Genomic DNA, 18,633 nt, shown 5'->3' with positions numbered 1-18,633 from the left:
TTTTGAGTGTAGAAACAGAGGCCATTTTTACACCAGTTAATAGGAAAGTAGCCAATCGGTCAGTATCAGAGGTACTAAATGTAGGGGAGGCAACTCTACTTTGAATTCCATCAGAAGGCTTTGTACTGTCAATTCTTTCATTACAGGATTTTAATGTTGAATAGGTTTGATTGCATCTTGTTGAAACAAATCTAAAGAAAAACCTCATATACAATATATCAGTACTTATTTTGTTTTATTTTACACCATGAAGCAATGTCATCAATTACTTTTTATGTTAAGAATCCTCTTTACAAGCTATTTCATAAAAACAAAATTTCATGATCTACATGTAAGTTTGAATTTAAGATTAAATCTTTCATATACCAAAAAGATATTCACAGTTCCAATGTAAATCACAAAATCTACAGGAGATACACAGATAAAATTTTACGTCACACACATGTACACAGTACGTAACAATGGGTCACACACATTATGTATACAGTACGTAACAATGGGTCACACACATTATGTACACAGTAAGTATTAAACAATGGGTCACACACATTATGTACACAGTACGTAACAATGAGTCACACACATTATGTACAGTACGTAACAATGAGTCACACACATTATGTACACAGTACGTAACAATGAGTCACACACATTATGTACAGTACGTAACAATGGGTCACACACATTATGTACACAGTACGTAACAATGGATCACACACATTATGTACAGTACGTAACAATGGGTCACACACATTATGTACACAGTACGTAACAATGAGTCACACACATTATGTATACAGTACGTAACAATGGGTCACACACATTATGTACAGTACGTAACAATGGGTCACACACATTATGTACACAGTACGTAACAATGGGTCACACACATTATGTATACAGTACGTAACAATGAGTCACACACATTATGTATACAGTACGTAACAATGGGTCACACACATTATGTACACAGTACGTAACAATGGGTCACACACATTATGTACAGTAAGTAACAATGGCTCACACACATTATGTACACAGTACGTAACAATGGGTCACACACATTATGTACACAGTACGTAACAATGGGTCACACACATTATGTACACAGTACGTAACAATGGGTCACACACATCATATATACAGTACGTAACAATGGGTCACACACATTATGTATACAGTACGTAACAATGGGTCACACACATTATGTACACAGTACGTAAACAATGGGTCACACACATCATGTATACAGTACGTAACAATGGGTCACACACATTATGTACACAGTACGTAAATAATGGGTCACACACATTATGTACAGTACGCAACACTGGGTCACACACATTATGTACACAGTACGTAAATAATGGGTCACACACATTATGTACACAGTACGTAAAAATGCGTCATACACATTATGTACACGGTACGTAAAAATGCGTCATACACATTCACATAAACTGTGAGAATATATCATAGACACAACATTCAGTTCTTATGCTGTTTCCTCATCTCCTAACTCTGAATTATAGATTTGCTGGTTCCTCCGTTTGAACTTTTTAGATTGAGGGCTATCTTCGCTTTCTGACCCATCTGCACGCTTGCTTGTATTCAGAGCGAGGTTGTTTGTTTTTCGGGTGACCTCAGTGTCGCTCCTTTCATCACTGCTAGCAGGACTTGACTGGGTCAAAGGTCGTAACGTTTGTCCTACTAAAGGATCAACAGACAAAGAGTGTTCTTTCTGTGCTGACATTATGGCTTTGAATTCATCGTCCTCATCCTCTTCATCAACATTTGGGTCTTTTGGAGATTCAGCAGATTCTTTCTTTTTTTGAGCTTCCATGATAGCTTTGAACTCTGCCTCTTCATCTGACAGAGAAATCTCTACTGGATTAGTTAAGATACTTGATGATAACTCTTTCACCGGATCACGATTGTCAATAGATAAATCCCCTGCTGTTCCTAAAGACATGATGCTATCATCAGCATTACTGGAAGATAGTAAACTACTATAGCTCTGGTCGCTGTCTACAAAAGACACAAAGCTAGGCTCACTGTCAATTTCTGTTTCATCTTCATCTACATCGTCATCATCATCAGCATCACAAGCCCCTTCCCCGGAGACATCCAGAATATTGCTGCTGGAGTCTTGTCCCAGAAAAACAGCGTTTGGATCAGTAATGTCCAGCATGGTACATATGAGAGTAGTTTGTGGGTTCACCATTGTAACTGGAGGCCTCACTTTACATTTACCCTCGTTAGGATCAAACACATCAACCGTCCTCTGGAAATTGTCCGGGATACATAAGTCACCACCAAAATCTTCTAGAATTCGGTTTTCTTCTTCAATTGTAGGCTTAAACTCCCATCTACAAAGTAAAATTGTGAAAAGGACTTCAATACCAATTATATATGATTATATATTGTATAATTATAGCCTTTTAATGAGGTTGGTGAATGGTTGTATCATTCTTTTATAACAAGGGGCCCAAAGGGCCTGTTGAAATTAATCTAGGTCATTTAAATGGCGAGTCAATTATCGCTTTATTTAAATATAGGAGTAGGCTAGGTTTATTCATTCAGATTAGTATCAATACAGTGCAGACAGTATTGTGTCAAAGTTGGTTACGTTAATTTTCTATTCATTTGACAGGTTGAGTATTTTAGTAGTTATTTTGAGTTTCAGATATCACACTTTTCAGCAGACCCCTGTTACTTTTAAAAGGCCCCTATTTTTTTAACACTGTGGGCCAAACCGGCCCTGGTGAAACTAATCCTAAATTGAACACTGCAAAGGGGGTGTTTAATAGAAGAGGCCCTTGATTTAACCTATTTTGGTCCTGGTGGTTCTGGGCATTCTGACAAGTTGAAAATATAAAATGTTTACTGACAGGTGACTTTATATAAAAACTGGGTGCAAAAAGATGCTTCAATTTTTTAAATTGTATTTTACACTAGGATTAAAAGAAACTGGACCTAAGTGAGAACATGCAATGCCTACCTTGATTGGCTGCCTGGACCAGGCATGTAGATACTGCCCCTTTTAAGACTGAGTAAGTGATTGGTCAGTTTGAGAATACTCAGCCATTCTGTATCCAGCTGAAGTTTCAGAGGCTCCTGAGGGTCATGAGGTACATCCAGTATCTGGAAAAATGTTCAACTCCCCATGAATGTTTTATCATTAACTAATAGTATCTAGAGTAGCGAGATTAAATGAGGCATTTCACAATATAGGGATCTTAACACCAAAGTCGTATTGAAATTATTTTTACTTTATTTGAATCACTGCTTGTTGTGTGTATTGCCCTGTGGACAGCCAGTGTCATTTTGAGGCAGGGTATCCCTGTAGTAGTTGGTGACTACCTCACTAAACAAGAGCTGTTGGAGAACAGCATAGCTCATCTCACAAATGTTTGTCAATAAATAATTAAAATATATTAATTGGTATGGTTTCAAAAATTGCATTAATACTGTTTATTCATGCAATTTCAAAACCATACCACTTTATATATATATGTAAATTATTTATTGACAAACGTTTTGGAGACAAGCTATGCTGTTGTAGATTGAATAAATATATTAAATAATTGCTTTTTGACCTATTTCTTCAGTATACTTTGATACTTATCCTAATGAGAGTTGTCTCCCTTGAAAAATGTGGAACCGTATAAAATGTCTAATGTGAGCATTTTCACATTGTTTTTTTTTTCAGTTTCACTCCAAGAAGGGATAGTGTAACTCCAGAGGAACTCTTTTACCAAATATCAGCACCCTAGATGTATTAAAACCTTTTAATAATGCACCAAAAACTTAATGCAGAAATATTTGAAGTCCCAAAACTTTCACAAATCTGTTTTTTCCCAAAACATCTTTTAGTTTAACTCCGGCAGGAGATAGTTTAACCCCCACAGGGACCATATTACCATAAATTACTATGCCTTTCAACACTTGCACTAAAAACATTGGAAAAACCAACGCCGACGCCGGAGTGACAACATAAGCTCTCCCTCTTCTTTGAAGAGACGAGCTAAAAAGCATGTCATGATCAGAGCAGTTGGGGTAAAATACATGTCTTGTCCAAGGACACAACCATGATAGCACAGGCAGATCCCTTTCTCAGCTTTTCAAGAAACACAAACCACCATATTCATATGAATGACGTCTTGATGAGCTTCATATGCAACTAATAAATGAGTTCAATTTAATCTAATTTCATCTAGCTAATTTTAAAACTCAAGAAAACTGTTAACAGATGAATTACTTTCTCTCTATAAAGTGATAGATGTTGGCAGACATTTTAAATGCCAAAAAACTATGGGTGATGATATCACATAACTTCTATTACCACAACACCAGGCTTATAACTTTATGTTAAATCAAGAAGGCATACAGTTTTAATGGATGACAATTTAGCAGATATGGTTGTCTATAACATTTCATCAAAAATGTCCATGTTATTGTTTATTCAGATCAAGTGTCAAATCCGTTCGGACTGATTTGGAGGTTTTTTTGGGGAGTTCAACCATGATCGTTTGATGCTGATACAATTGAGGAAACTAGAGGCCTCGTGGGCGTTATGGTCATCTGTGTTCTGACATATTTCAGTTAATTTGACCCTTTTTGACCCTGCCTATCAGCCCCTAGTGGTCAGTCAGGACCATCATGTGTATCATCAAACTGCCATCTCATACCGAAAATTCTGACCAAGTGTACATGTATCATTTCCAGTGGCAGTTAAATAAATCATGCTCAAAAATGTGATTTCCCGATATAAATCATATTCTACCACGTTTGCTATGCAACGCCAGTTTTGATTGGTTTAAAATCGTGTATTATTTGTCAGTAATCCACTCTCGTGTCAATAATACACGCTCGTGTCAATAATACACGCTCATGAGTCACGGCTGTTACAATCTTTCCCCTCCAAAATCGTGCATTTGTAAACAAACATGGCGGCGCCAAAACATTTGAACGCCGCAGACAGTGTATTTTACAACGGAGAAATTTGCCAGATTGTTAATTTCTATCCACCCAGAGCAGACTTTGCTAAACAATATGTTGTAAGGTCAATTTCCACAGGCAACGTTTGGAGAGCATTTCTACATGAATTGCTGACCGACATCCCCGAAAGTTCTCATAACGTTGCCGTCAACAGGCTTGAGATTGACGTCAGCTTTTGAATATTCATTAGCACATGCGCCTTATCGTTTCTTGTGAATTGTAACAGCCATGTAGCGACACATTTCCCGGGGTTTCTTTGCCGTTTTTCTATTAGGAATAGGAAGATCTCAGAACTAAACAGTACATGGTAGAATAGAAATAATCAACTTTTACTCGTGTATTGTTGCAGGATATACAACTCGGACTCGGATATTTTGCAATTTTAATTAATTGAGACCCAAGGGTCATGAAATTCACAATTTTGGTAAATCACCCTTTCATCTATGAAGAGTATTTGATTCTACCTTACATGGGTCATGAGATGAAGAGTTTTGAAATTTCTGTCGATTTGACCATTTTTCGCCCTTCCCTCAGTCCCCTGGGAGGTGGGGGCAATATAATTTGGTTGACCTTTGGCCACAGAAAGTTTCTGAAAAAGCCTAGGCCATTAGAAATCAAATTTACAACAAACTTGAACGGACCCACTCTTTCAGTAAACATCTATTCTTTCTAGGGAACCCTTTATTTATGGTTACTTACTAGAATTTTATCACCTATCATGATCCTGACAAGTCAGATCAGAGGTGCTCTTTTAACAATAGACCTACTGAATTAATTTTGCTTTCAAACAAAGCCTTGAAAAGATTTTCAAGTCCAAATTAATGCCAGAAATAGACAAATCAGATTGTCAAAACACCAACACACTCGGGTTTACATGATAATTTTACCTGCAGAAATTTTCTTCGTGGTAGGCATTTGTCAAGAGACAGGAACTTGGTAATCTTTTCTTCACCTTCAGGAGCCTTTGATTAAAAAAAGAACATTGATTCATATCACAAAATCACAAAACTAAAACACAGATTTTACTAACAATACTACAGGGTGGAACAATATATGCCCATGAAATGTTACAGTATATAGTGTTACATTGAACATAATATGTAATTGTCCCTGTACCTGTAACAATGGACACTGCCTCAGACAACAATGGTTATTAGTAGGGGGAGGTGTTTATTTACACCATGGCCATTCAACTGTGGTGTAAAAGGTACCATCAGTTGACAATAAAATCTTCATTTCAACCACCAAGATTTCAAACAATTTCAACAGATCGAGTGAATAACAGATAATGCCACATACAGTATGTAACAACAAAAAGTGGGTAAAACTATTACATCTGTCGATATAACTGATTTAATTTTACTTACCGTAAATATTCGTGTAAAGTGCACAGGTATGTTTTACTTAATACATAACCAACCAGTAATCTGACAGCCGGCTCATTGACCAGACAGTGCTCTGCCTTTTACAAAATCAAGCTGGAGCCATGACATTGCCTATATAACATGGTTATGTATTATGCTGATGTTTAACTTCCTTTGAATGATAGTAGATACTCCGTGAGTGCTGCTGGATGTCATGTTAAAGTGATTAATGTTGTTGTGGTCAATGCTGTTTCAAATTCAACTGATGCAGACTGAAAATGTAAGTCATACAAAAGGTTTCAAGAATATAAATATTCTTCTATGTACAATTATTTTACCTTGTGCTGCACAATGGCTGCAAACTTGACATGGAGATGAGCCGAGAACCAGTATTGTGGTTGTAGTTTCATCAACAGCTCCTCTGCCGGGGGACTTCCTAAACTTCCAGACTCAATTTCCTCACGAAGGAACTGCTTTGTCTTCAGCAGCTGTGATGTGTTACCATAGTCATAGATACCACGCGGCCAATCATGGGTCATGAATATGTCCATGGGCTTTGTCAACTGTGAACAGGAAAAAAACTTACTTTGGTCGATGAAACTAAACAGCTACTCACTACTATGAGATTTATCAACTTAAAAAGAAATGGATATCCTTGGTTTTCAATTGTAAAGGAAACCACAGAAATACGTAGTGAGATTCAGTGCTGCCACTGTACGTGACGCAATTACAGGATCTTACATGAGCTTCACTTTCATACCAGATCAATGAAACAAATCTAAATCATAAATTTGCAATGAGTTTCAAATTGTTTTGCATTTGAAATGGGATTAAAGACGACAATGTAATATACCAAGATATGACTAAAGATTTTCTTGCTTATACAAAATGTATATATACAAAATAGAAAATTTTCAGTTTGAGCCTAGTTTGGGGAAAATGATATTGATCATAGGCTAGGTTTTCAACGTTATTTAATGGTATTTTAAACTGATATTTCTACCAGAACAAGGATACTTCAAGCTGATTTAAAATCTTATCTAAGTGAAATAGAAAAATGCTTTTAAAATCAAATATTGTCTACATTTTTTTTTCTATCTCATGAAAATGAATTTATATTATAAACACAATGCTTTAACAAAAATCAACGACAACAAAAACTAAATACCAAACCTGTTTAAGTCTGAAGACTTCCAAGTTACGAATATGGTAGGCAGCTCGTTTAGATTCTTCATTGTACGGCGGATGTTCAAAATGACCTGTCAAAAAATAAGATTCTCATATTAAAAGCTGTTATTAATAATTAAAAACAATTTCCCCAAAAATCAGTCTGTTTTCATTGATTTAATTTCTGAAAACCTAAAATATACCTCAACAGAATTCATAATTTAATCTTTTTTCCAACTGACTTTAAGCTAAATTTACAAAATTATGATACTAAATTATTAATTTTCTTAATTAAACTTGACAGATGCATGTAAAAAATTTTTTTTTGAAGACTTTAGAAAGTGTACTCGGATATTATCTAGTTTAAAATCTGGTATGAACTAAATGCAACTATGTAATAAGTGAGAGAATAACCTTACCTTTGGTAAAATCTTTACCCTTGTAAATTCCGGACAACCCTCCGATTCTTACACCACCAAACTTCAACACGTTGGCATAGCCTAGAAAGTAATACTGACACATTGAAACATCACAGAACTTATCGACATATCAACACATTGGCTAGAAAATAAATACCATACAAACATAACAGTAGAAACCTGGTCGAAACAGATTAGTTGCCGGCAACCGATGGATTGTTGTTTGATCTGGATTTTTTTTTTCTGTGAGAGTATGACAGTACATGTACATGAGGGACTGAGTGAGTGTGCAAGTTTGTTTGGCTGGTGGTAAGTCTTTTTGACCTATTTCAATGATTTTACGTTTCCCGTTTGTTTGTATGTTTTTTTCTATGTTGTATGTTTTTGTACTTATTGTGTCTCGTTTAAATTCCCTTTCTTTCCTTTCTTCTGTTCTATCAGGTCAGGCATTTCAATATGATACTCCAGATACATGTATGTACGCCGCATACTTGCAGGATTCAAACACGTTATCTGATCCACGTAGTCCTCTAAATGTAATATCTAGACATGTAGAAAATACTTTAGTGTATCCATGTTACCGATTGTCCAAGTTGACAATATTATTTCTTCATGCAATAGTTTTGATTTTATCAATCCATTTAGGGAGATTAGAGTTACTTTCTTATAACTTTTATGGAAGGAATTAAGATATTAACAGCAAATTGTCAGGGGCTTGGGGACAAATTAAAAAGGAAGGATGTTTTTTCATACTTAAGGGACAAAAGTTACAATATTTACTGTCTTCAGGACACACACTTTACGGATGAAATGGAAAATATAATTCAATCAGAATGGGGGTATAAATGTTATTTTAGCTCTTTTAAATCTAATGCAAGAGGGACTGCAGTGCTGATAAATAATAACTTTGATGTGAAGATTTTTAAAGAAAAAAAAGATTTGACAGGCAACTTTTTAGCATTGGATTTAGAAATTGAAGGTAATAAAACCACATTAATCACTCTATATGGTCCAAATTTGGACACTCCTTCCTTTTTTGATAAGATCTCGGAAACTATCTCAGACTTTAATAATCAGAATTGTATAATTTGTGGAGATTTTAACTTAGTGATTGACCCTGACATAGATTATGATAAAAATTATAAACGGGTAAATAATCCAAAAGCTAGGGAAAAGATGTTAGAAGTTATAGAGAATTTGAATTTAGTTGATGTGTATAGAGAGCAACATCCTAATACATCAAGATACACATGGAGAAAGAGTAGACCAATAAAACAAGCACGATTAGATTTCTTTTTAGTATCTGTAAACCTTCTACCAAGTATCTCTGATTCAGCCATAGATCCAGGATATAGATCTGATCATTCCTTCCCAAAAATAACTTTAGAATTTAATGAATTTAAAAAAGGTAAAGGCTTATGGAAATTCAATAATTCATTGTTGCATGATCAAAACTATCTTGAAATTATAAATGACACTATTGAACAAATCAAAATGCAATATAGTCTTCCAGTTTACAATCCTGAAAGGATAACTGATATCCCTGATTCATGTTTGCAATTTTTTATAAATGATCAGCTATTCCTAGAAACTCTTTTAATGGAAATCAGAGGCAAAACTATTTCCTACTCATCTTTTAAAAAGAAACAAAGTCGACTAAGAGAAAAAAAAACTCCTACATGAAGTGCAATTGTTAGAAAGTCAAAATAATGTTGACATTGAAGTTTTAAATCTGAAAAAAAAAGAATTGGAAGATATAAGGTCACATAGAATTAAGGGCAGTATAGTGAGAGCTAAGGCTCAATGGACTGAGGAAGGGGAAAAACCCACTAATTATTTTTGTAATTTAGAAAATAGAAACTTTACATCGAAGATAATTCCAAAATTACAGCAAAATAATGGGGAAATAATAACAAAACAGGAAGATATTTTGACTGAGGTAAAAACTTTTTATGAAAATTTATATGGAATAGATAGTAACACCAATGAAGTAAATATTGATGAATTTCTTGATGAGTTTGATGTTCCTAAATTAGATAGAGAGGAAGCTTTGGGTCTAGAGGGTATGATATCTTTAAAAGAAGCTTCTGTAACTCTTAAAAATATGAAAAATAATAAGAGTCCTGGGTCTGATGGCTTTACCTCAGAGTTTTTTAAATGTTTTTGGAAAAAGATTGGTAATTTTATTGTACGGTCTATAAATTTTGGTTTTGTAAATGGCCAATTATCCATTACCCAACGACAGGGCATTATTACTTGTATTCCTAAACAGAATAAATCCAAATATTTCATAAAAAACTGGCGACCGATATCCCTTCTAAATATTGTTTATAAAATTGCCTCTGGATCAATTACAAGTAGATTTAAATCAGTCTTAGATAAACTAATTAACTCGGATCAGACTGGCTTTCTATCAGGTCGTTATCTTGGAGAAAATACTAGACTTATTTATGACATCATGCAATATACAGAAGAAAATAATATACCTGGTATGCTTTTGCTTATAGATTTTGAGAAGGCTTTTGATTCTGTGTCTTGGAAATTTATTGATAATGTTTTGAAATATTTCGGTTTTGGTAATGATATAAGAAAATGGGTTAAAATATTACATTATAACAGTAATTCTGCCATTAATCAAGGAGGTAATTTGTCATCTTTCTTCAATATCAAGCGAGGCTGTCGCCAAGGCGACCCGATCGCCCCATATTTATTTATAATGTGTGTAGAGATTCTGGCAATACGAATCCGAAATAACAAAGATATAAATGGTATAAATGTTAATAACTGCCCTATTTTAAACTCTCAATATGCAGATGACACTTCACTAATACTAGATGGAACCGAGAAATCAATGAAGAAATCAATTGAGGAATTGGATTTTTTTGCAAAAATTTCAGGTCTAAAAGTCAATACAGGTAAAACACAAGTTGTTTGGATAGGCAGCAAAAAATACAGTAATGACATTTTTCTACCAGAGTTGAATTTTAAATGGGGAGTAGATAGATTTACCCTTCTTGGGATTGAATTTCATGTAGATTTACATAAAATACCTAGAATGAATTTTGATAAAAAACTTACTAAGATGAAATCAATAATTAAGAGTTGGAGTAAAAGGTTACTTACTCCAATAGGAAGAATCACAATAATTAAATCACTATTAATATCACAGTTAAATCATTTGTTTATTTCCCTACCAAATCCAGATGGAAAGTTTATAAAAGAACTGAATTCACTTCTGTTTAATTTTCTATGGAACAGTAAAACAGATAAAGTAAAGAGGGATGTAATTATTCAAAATTATAGTGATGGTGGCCTTAAAATGGTTAATTTGATAGCTTTTATTGAGTCTTTAAAGATAGGATGGATAAGAAGGATTTTCAATTCAAAAGGGAAATGGTTAGAAATTCTTAAGACCCGAATAAACCTTAACCTTTTGGCTGTTTCTGGAAGGAAATATCTTGACAAAATATTGACTTGTTGTAAAAATGTGTTTTGGGTGGATGTTTTTAAAGCCTGGAATAATCTTAGAGTAAGAGAAGAAATATATAAGAAAGATGGTTATTCTGTTCTTAAATCACCGTTATGGTATAATAAAAATATAATTGTGGGTAAAAAAGTAATCTTTTTTCCAAACTGGTTTAAGAAAGGAATAATAATAATTAATGACCTAATTAAGGATAAAAGTGATGGTTCTTTCTTTTCATTTGAAGAATTTTGCAATATATATGGGAACATAGCTAACTATTTACAATATCATGGAGTAATTAGAAGCATAAAAGAGTTCCTGAATAACTATCCTATCCTAAATAGAACCCCACAATACCCGATCATCCCTTTAGATTTAGAAATTATTTTTAAACAGAAAAAGGGGTCTCAAGATTTTTACAAACTACTTATAAAACAAGAAAACATTGTTTTAGCTCAAAATAAGTGGGGAAATATATTTGATTTTAATAATGATGCATGGAAAAAGATATACTCTCTCCCATTTAGAATAACAAAAAATACAAAACTACAATGGCTACAGTTTAGAATAAATCATCACATATTAACCACTAATGCTTTTATTTACAAGATTGGCCTAACAAATAATCCTAACTGTACATTCTGTAATGGTGACAGGGAGACAATCACCCATATTTTATGGGAATGTAATGAAGTTCAACAATTTTTGTTCACTTTTGAATCACTTTTAGAGATCATTACTATTCCTTTTGCAATTAATAAACAAGCTATGATTTTTGGATTATTTGAACATAAAGGCATTTATAATAAAGTTGATAATGAAATTATTTTAATTTTTAAACAATACCTGTACCAAACCAGGTGCGCTCATAAATCATTAAATGTTATGGCATTGGTAAATTTGATAAAAGATTATTACAAAGTCCAAAAGTATATTGCTCAGGGAAAAGGTGAACAGTGCCTCAATGTTTTAAATAATGAATGGAAAAAATGGTTAAAACTTGTTGAACTTGCCTGATCAAAAACGTTAAATTTAATATTTTTTATATATAAACCAAAAGTCTGACCACCTCTCACCCTAATATCCCCCTATCTTCTCTATCTTTTCCATCACCATCAACCCCCCCCCCCCCCCCCCCCCCCCCTCTTTTCTGTCTCTTTCTTTACTATAGCTCTTTTATATGTGTTATATTTTTGTTCTGCTGTTTCTTTGTGCTTTGTCTGATTCTGTATGTCTTCATGTTGTATGCGAGTGTGAATGTAAGGTGGGTTGGATCTAACGTAAGTATTAGTGTGATCAGTTAAACTGTTCAAATGAGAGAATGAAGAAAATTTGTGAGCAAGTAATTATATAAATGTACTTGTGAAATGTAACCTGTTTGATGTTTATCATGCAAAATGTTTAAAAAATAAAAGAAATATAAAAAAAAACATAACAGTAGAAACAAGTACTAATTATAACATGTAAAATTTTGTTGAACTCCGCTCTACAGTTTTCAAGTAACATGTCAGAAACCTATTACTTGTTCCCTAGAGTAATTAGTGAAAAGGATCATGCTAAATTACACAACCTTGTCATCACAGGAAAGTAGGTAATCTGCATGAGCTTCCTCCAAAACAATCCTGGGTAGGCATCAAACCATCGATCTTCACCTAAGGAACCATCAGCCTGATGCTCTTTGATCTACTAACTGTGTTATCACACACCCACCCCCTCTCTTTTACAAACATTAGAATGTAAAGCATTTACAAATCTTTAAGTGTTATATAATAGATGCACATTATCAGATAGTAGTAAAAAGATCGGCTAATTAGTATATGTTTGGAGCCACCATAGGGAAGTCAACCTACCCATGTAGTATATGTTGGGAGCCCCCCAGCCACCATAGGGAAGTCAACCTACCCATGTAGTATATGTTGGGAGCCCTCCAGCCACCATAGGGAAGTCAACCTACCCATGTAGTATATGTTGGGAGCCACCATAGGGAAGTCAACCTACCCATGTAGTATATGTTGGGAGCCACCCAGCCACCATAGGGAAGTCAACCTACCCATGTAGTATATGTTGGGAGCCACTGTGCCACCATAGGGAAGTCAACCTACCCATGTAGTATATGTTGGGAGCCCCCCAGCCACCATAGGGAAGTCAACCTACCCATGTAGTATATGTTGGGAGCCACCCAGCCACCATAGGGAAGTCAACCTACCCATGTAGTATATGTTGGGAGCCACCCAGCCACCATAGGGAAGTCAACCTACCCATGTTGTATATGTTGGGAGCCACACAGCGACCATAGGGAAGTCAACCTACCCATGTAGTATATGTTGTGAGCCCCCCAGCCACCATAGGGAAGTCAACCTACCCATGTAGTATATGTTGGGAGCCACCATAGGGAAGTCAACCTACCCATGTAGTATATGTTGGGAGCCACCATAAGGAAGTCAACCTACCCATGTAGTATATGTTTGGAGCCACCCAGCCACCATAGGGAAGTCAACCTACCCATGTAGTATATGTTGGGAGCCACCCAGCCACCATAGGGAAGTCAACCTACCCATGTAGTATATGTTGGGAGCCACCATAGGGAAGTCAACCTACCCATGTAGTATATGTTGGGAGCCCCCCAGCCACCATAAGGAAGTCAACCTACCCATGTAGTATATGTTGGGAGCCACCCAGCCACCATAAGGAAGTCAACCTACCCATGTAGTATATGTTGGGAGCCCCCCAGCCACCATAAGGAAGTCAATCTACCCATGTAGTATATGTTGGGAGCCACCCAGCCACCATAGGGAAGTCAACCTACCCATGTAGTATATGTTGGGAGCCACCCAGCCACCATAGGGAAGTCAACCTACCCATGTAGTATATGTTGGGAGCCACCCAGCCACCATAGGGAAGTCAACCTACCCATGTAGTATATGTTGGGAGCCACCCAGCCACCATAGGGAAGTCAACCTACCCATGTAGTATATGTTGGGAGCCACACAGCCACCATAGGGAAGTCAACCTACCCATGTAGCATATGTTGGGAGCCACCATAAGGAAGTCAACCTACCCATGTAGTATATGTTGGGAGCCACCATAGGGAAGTCAACCTACCCATGTAGTATATGTTGGGAGCCCCCCAGCCACCATAGGGAAGTCAACCTACCCATGTAGTATATGTTGGGAGCCACCATAGGGAAGTCAACCTACCCATGTAGTATATGTTGGGAGCCACCCAGCCACCATAAGGAAGTCAACCTACCCATGTAGTATATGTTGGGAGCCCCCCAGCCACCATAGGGAAGTCAACCTACCCATGTAGTATATGTTGGGAGCCACCATAGGGAAGTCAACCTACCCATGTAGTATATGTTGGGAGCCACCCAGCCACCATAGGGAAGCTCCTGTAAGTAGTTTGATGCCTCATGGTTTCCTCCAATAAATATAGTAAGGACTGGAGCCGACTTCTCTCCAGAGTAATACCTATAAGAGATAAGGAAATGGTACATACACCCTTAAATATAATGTGTATGTATTTACTTTATATTATTACAAAAAGCATGATAAAATTTCAACATATAGTAATACCTGCAAGAAATAAGGAAATGGTACATACATCCTTAAATATAGTGTGTGTATTTACTTTATATTATTACAAAAAGCTTGCTAAAATTTCAACATATATATTGCAGCAGCATATGGAGAGATGGATGGAATGATGGAAGAGGTTAAAACAGTATGCCCCCAACTTAATCATATAGGGGCATTAAAACAATTTAGAAATACAAATTGTATATCCATAATTTATATAGTATATATTGACACATTTTCTTAAAAGACAATTAACACATTATATAATTTATGTCACAATATTCAGGCAACAACATATATCCAAATAATGTTTGTGATAGATATGTATACAAGTGTACAAGGATATATTGATACAGTGTACAATAGTTAAAAACAAATTTAATACTTGTAGAATGTGTTCATTCGCTGATATTTTTGAGGCACTGCCATACATTGTAGATCACTCTTGTTTCTTACAGACTGGAAATCCCCACATATTAGCAGTAAGTCCACTTTGAAATTTTCTTTCTTTTCTATGAATTCTATTGTCTCATAAATCTTGTCCAGTTCACCATGACAACAGCCTTCTACAGCAATCTTCATCCTTCAAAGAGACAATATGGAATTAGTAATGAACAAGAAATATCTTTAAAAAGATAAACGGCATAGTTTAAACTGCTGGTGAAATAAATCAACGAACTAATGCGTTTCAGCACGGATAACTAAATTATATCAGTTTGAATCATTTTTGGTGATAATAAGACTGCATTTGAATCAGGAATATAATTTTATTGATGTGTCATTTGAAAAGATACATCTACTTATTCAGCTTGCATTTCATCTTAACTTTGTTTCGTTTTTAACTACATATCTGCATTTTGCATTTACATGTACTGCTACATTGACCAATCACATACTTCGTCTTGACCAGTAATGCCACCCGTCACGTCATATCCGAGGCCAAAAGAATATTGAACGGCTATGCCGCAAAATACCCGTGCTGGCGGCCTCAAACTAGCAACTTTCAGCTCCTGACTCCATTTACAATAAGGGGAGGTAATCTTTAAGGGGTGGAGATATCGAATCCTTGCAGAATTAATTGCTTGTTTCATAGGATTGATATGCTTTTATATTTGTCTCATTTTTGTCTGAATAAACGTTTATCAAACAGAAATTATGTGATTAGTTTGGAAGTTGTCTGATTACCAGCAGATTAGTGAACAGATATATATCTTAATAACCATATTACATCTCAAAACAACGCAATTACATGCTAATGCTAACAAGAGCTGTTGGAGAACAGCATAGCTCATCTCGCAAATGTTTGTCAATAAATAACTAAAATATACTAATTGGTATGGTTTCGCAAATTGCATTAATAATATTTATACTGTTTACTTGATCGGGTTGTGTATCGTGTATTCATGCAATTTTCAAAACCATACCAATTTATATATACATGTATATGTAACTTATTTATTGACATACATACGGGAGACAAGCTATGCTGTTGTAGATTGAATAAATATATTAAATAATTGCTTTTGGACCTATTTCTTTAATTTTTTGATAAAATATTATCCTAATAAGAGTTGTCTCCCTTGTAAAATGTGGAGCCGTATACGTATAATATGTCTAATGTGAGAATTTTCACATTGGTTTTTTTTCAGTTTCACTCCAAGAAGGGATAGTGAAACTCCAGAGGGACAGTCCAAATATTTCAAAAATCTGGTTTTTTTTATCCCAAAAAATCTTTTAGTTTAACTCTGGCAGGGGATAGTTTAACCCTCACAGGGACCATATTACCATAAAAAATTACTATGGCTTTCAACACTTGCACCAAAACCTTAACATTGGAAAAACCAACGCTGACGCTGGAGTGATAACATAAGCTCTCCCGCTTCTCCGAAGAGACGAGCTAAAAATCAGAATTTTTAAAATGATGTTAATCTTGTCCATATCATTTTGATTCTCAGTTGTTTTACATGGTATTTCAATTATAGATATCAAGCTTAGGATTCAATTTTATGATGATTTTCAATTGTGAAAATGAACACATATTTATACAATCATGCAGTACACATATCATTATTTTTGAGGGACTAAGAAACACACTCTCAAGCTTTGCCAGCTTTTCAAAATTTTCATAGGGTAGAATAGTGTGTGATTGACATTCATCTTTCATTTCACCCTGGCGCACATCTTTCATTTGTGATCATCCTGCAGGTTACACTTGCTAAAAGCTCACATTCATCATATTATATATACATGTATTGCAGTATAATTTTTATGAACATTTTGGGAACTTTCTGAATTTTCTGTTTATTTTATATAATCATCTGAGTTTAAACAAGGTAATATAAAATTCTTTGCAAATCTCTTATTTATCAGTCCTGGCTTGTGGAAATAACTGTAAAGATTTACTCTGGATAGGCTCTCATATTATTCAGTGGTTTCAATGGCAGAGCACTAACAGCTTATTATTATAAAAGTGGAGAGTACAAGATCACCTTACTAGATCAGACTAGCGAGAAATTCCCTTAAACCTAGTGGTAGGATGTTTGCCTTGATAACCAGAGGTCGATGGTTAGTGCCCCAGATCGGGCAGGTTATTTTTCATTATTCCCTCCTATTACTGATTTGGTGCAGTCGACCACCCCCAAGTGAAAGCCATAGGATATTGAGAGGCTTCCTCTGAACCCTGGTTTGACCAGCGTTAAGCGAGCTAGGGCCTATAGGGGCGGAATAGAACACTGATTTGGGACTAAATAGGTGTTTTGGGGTAAATAAATATCTCATTTATCGATATATGTAAGGTAGGTGATATTGTGTTTACTAATTAAGTGGTATTGTATTCCTGTGGTGTCACGCCAAATTATATTGTGTTTGCACCAAACCCTTTGTGACACCATGTGGTGTCAGACAATTGCACATTTTCATATAGTAGTACGCTCTGGTCCTTCACGAGACATGGTGTAGGGGCCAGAGCAATCTCGGGATAACCAGAGGTTGATGGTTCGAGCCCCAAATTTAATTATAACCAGGCAGGGTATTTTCCATAACTCCTTCTTAGAGAGAAAACATGGTTAGTGTCTAAAACCATAAGCTGTATTTTGGAGATGGTAAAGAAAGACAACAGTGTATTCTATTTACCCTACAACTGTTTATGTCATCAAAAATAAACATTTTTAATATGTTTGCCTTTTAAACGTTGCTTCAGTTGGAAGTTCATGAAGGTCAGTCAAATTGACGCAATGCATGTGATAAGATTCTAAAATACAGTTGTTTCCCGTAACTGCCGAATACAGAAAATAATCGACAATGCGGATGCCAGCTGCAGGATAAATCTGTACATGTATGCGAATATAGGTAGACATACTGTACAGAAAACAGTACGATGACGGTGGACGTGCGACACCGCAACTGTGCACGTCAATTCGCGGACATGTTAGAAGACACAACAATTTCGAAAACACATAATTAACGCTTACGTGATTTGTATTAAAAATGGAGATTAAAGTTCACGTCGACATGGAAAAAAGCAAGATATATCCTTCTTCTATAATGTTCAAATTTGGCTGGCTTTCTTCCGGAAGTGCACGACCAGTTGTTGATAACCCATGATTGTCCGTTTTTAACCAATATAATATTACCAATT

The 18,633-nt window shown here is 35.5% G+C and overlaps 1 protein-coding gene across 4 annotated transcripts; it reads right to left on the bottom strand.

Annotated features, from left to right (window-relative positions):
* Positions 1–209: 209 nt before the first annotated feature.
* Positions 210–18,569, bottom strand: LOC117317584 (lariat debranching enzyme-like). 4 transcript variants are annotated; one of them, XM_033872427.1, is made up of 9 exons: positions 18,467–18,569; positions 15,382–15,579; positions 14,764–14,888; positions 7,952–8,032; positions 7,539–7,624; positions 6,704–6,928; positions 5,889–5,963; positions 3,002–3,144; positions 210–2,369 (listed from the first exon to the last, which is right to left on the bottom strand). In XM_033872427.1, exons 2-9 carry the CDS (start codon positions 15,576–15,578, stop codon positions 1,496–1,498), a joined length of 1,806 nt encoding a protein of 601 aa, XP_033728318.1. In that variant the 5' UTR covers position 15,579; positions 18,467–18,569; the 3' UTR covers positions 210–1,495. The 4 variants fall into 4 exon arrangements, with proteins under 4 accessions (XP_033728318.1, XP_033728322.1, XP_033728321.1 ...); XM_033872431.1 differs by lacking the exons at positions 14,764–14,888; positions 15,382–15,579; positions 18,467–18,569 and adding an exon at positions 13,416–13,442; XM_033872430.1 differs by lacking the exons at positions 14,764–14,888; positions 15,382–15,579; positions 18,467–18,569 and adding an exon at positions 13,372–13,434.
* Between the last annotated feature and the right edge of the window lie 64 nt (positions 18,570–18,633).

This window comes from Pecten maximus, chromosome 19 (genome assembly GCF_902652985.1).
Source record: "Pecten maximus chromosome 19, xPecMax1.1, whole genome shotgun sequence".
Lineage (NCBI taxonomy): Eukaryota > Metazoa > Mollusca > Bivalvia > Pectinida > Pectinidae > Pecten > Pecten maximus.
The sequence above is the reverse complement of the archived record's forward strand: the minus strand, read 5'-3'. Positions and strand labels throughout refer to the sequence as shown.

What these genes read in the sequence shown, in the direction of transcription:
- LOC117317584 (XM_033872427.1), bottom strand. Translation starts at nt 15,578, where the DNA reads ATGAAGATTGCTGTAGAAGGCTGTTGTCATGGTGAACTGGACAAGATT. An exon ending in TCCCAACATATACTACATGG is followed by an intron (nt 8,033 to 14,763) that starts GTAGGTTGACTT and finishes ATTACTTTCTAG; the next exon opens with GCTATGCCAACGTGTTGAAG. An exon ending in GGTCCAGGCAGCCAATCAAG is followed by an intron (nt 2,370 to 3,001) that starts GTAGGCATTGCA and finishes TTTACTTTGTAG; the next exon opens with ATGGGAGTTTAAGCCTACAA.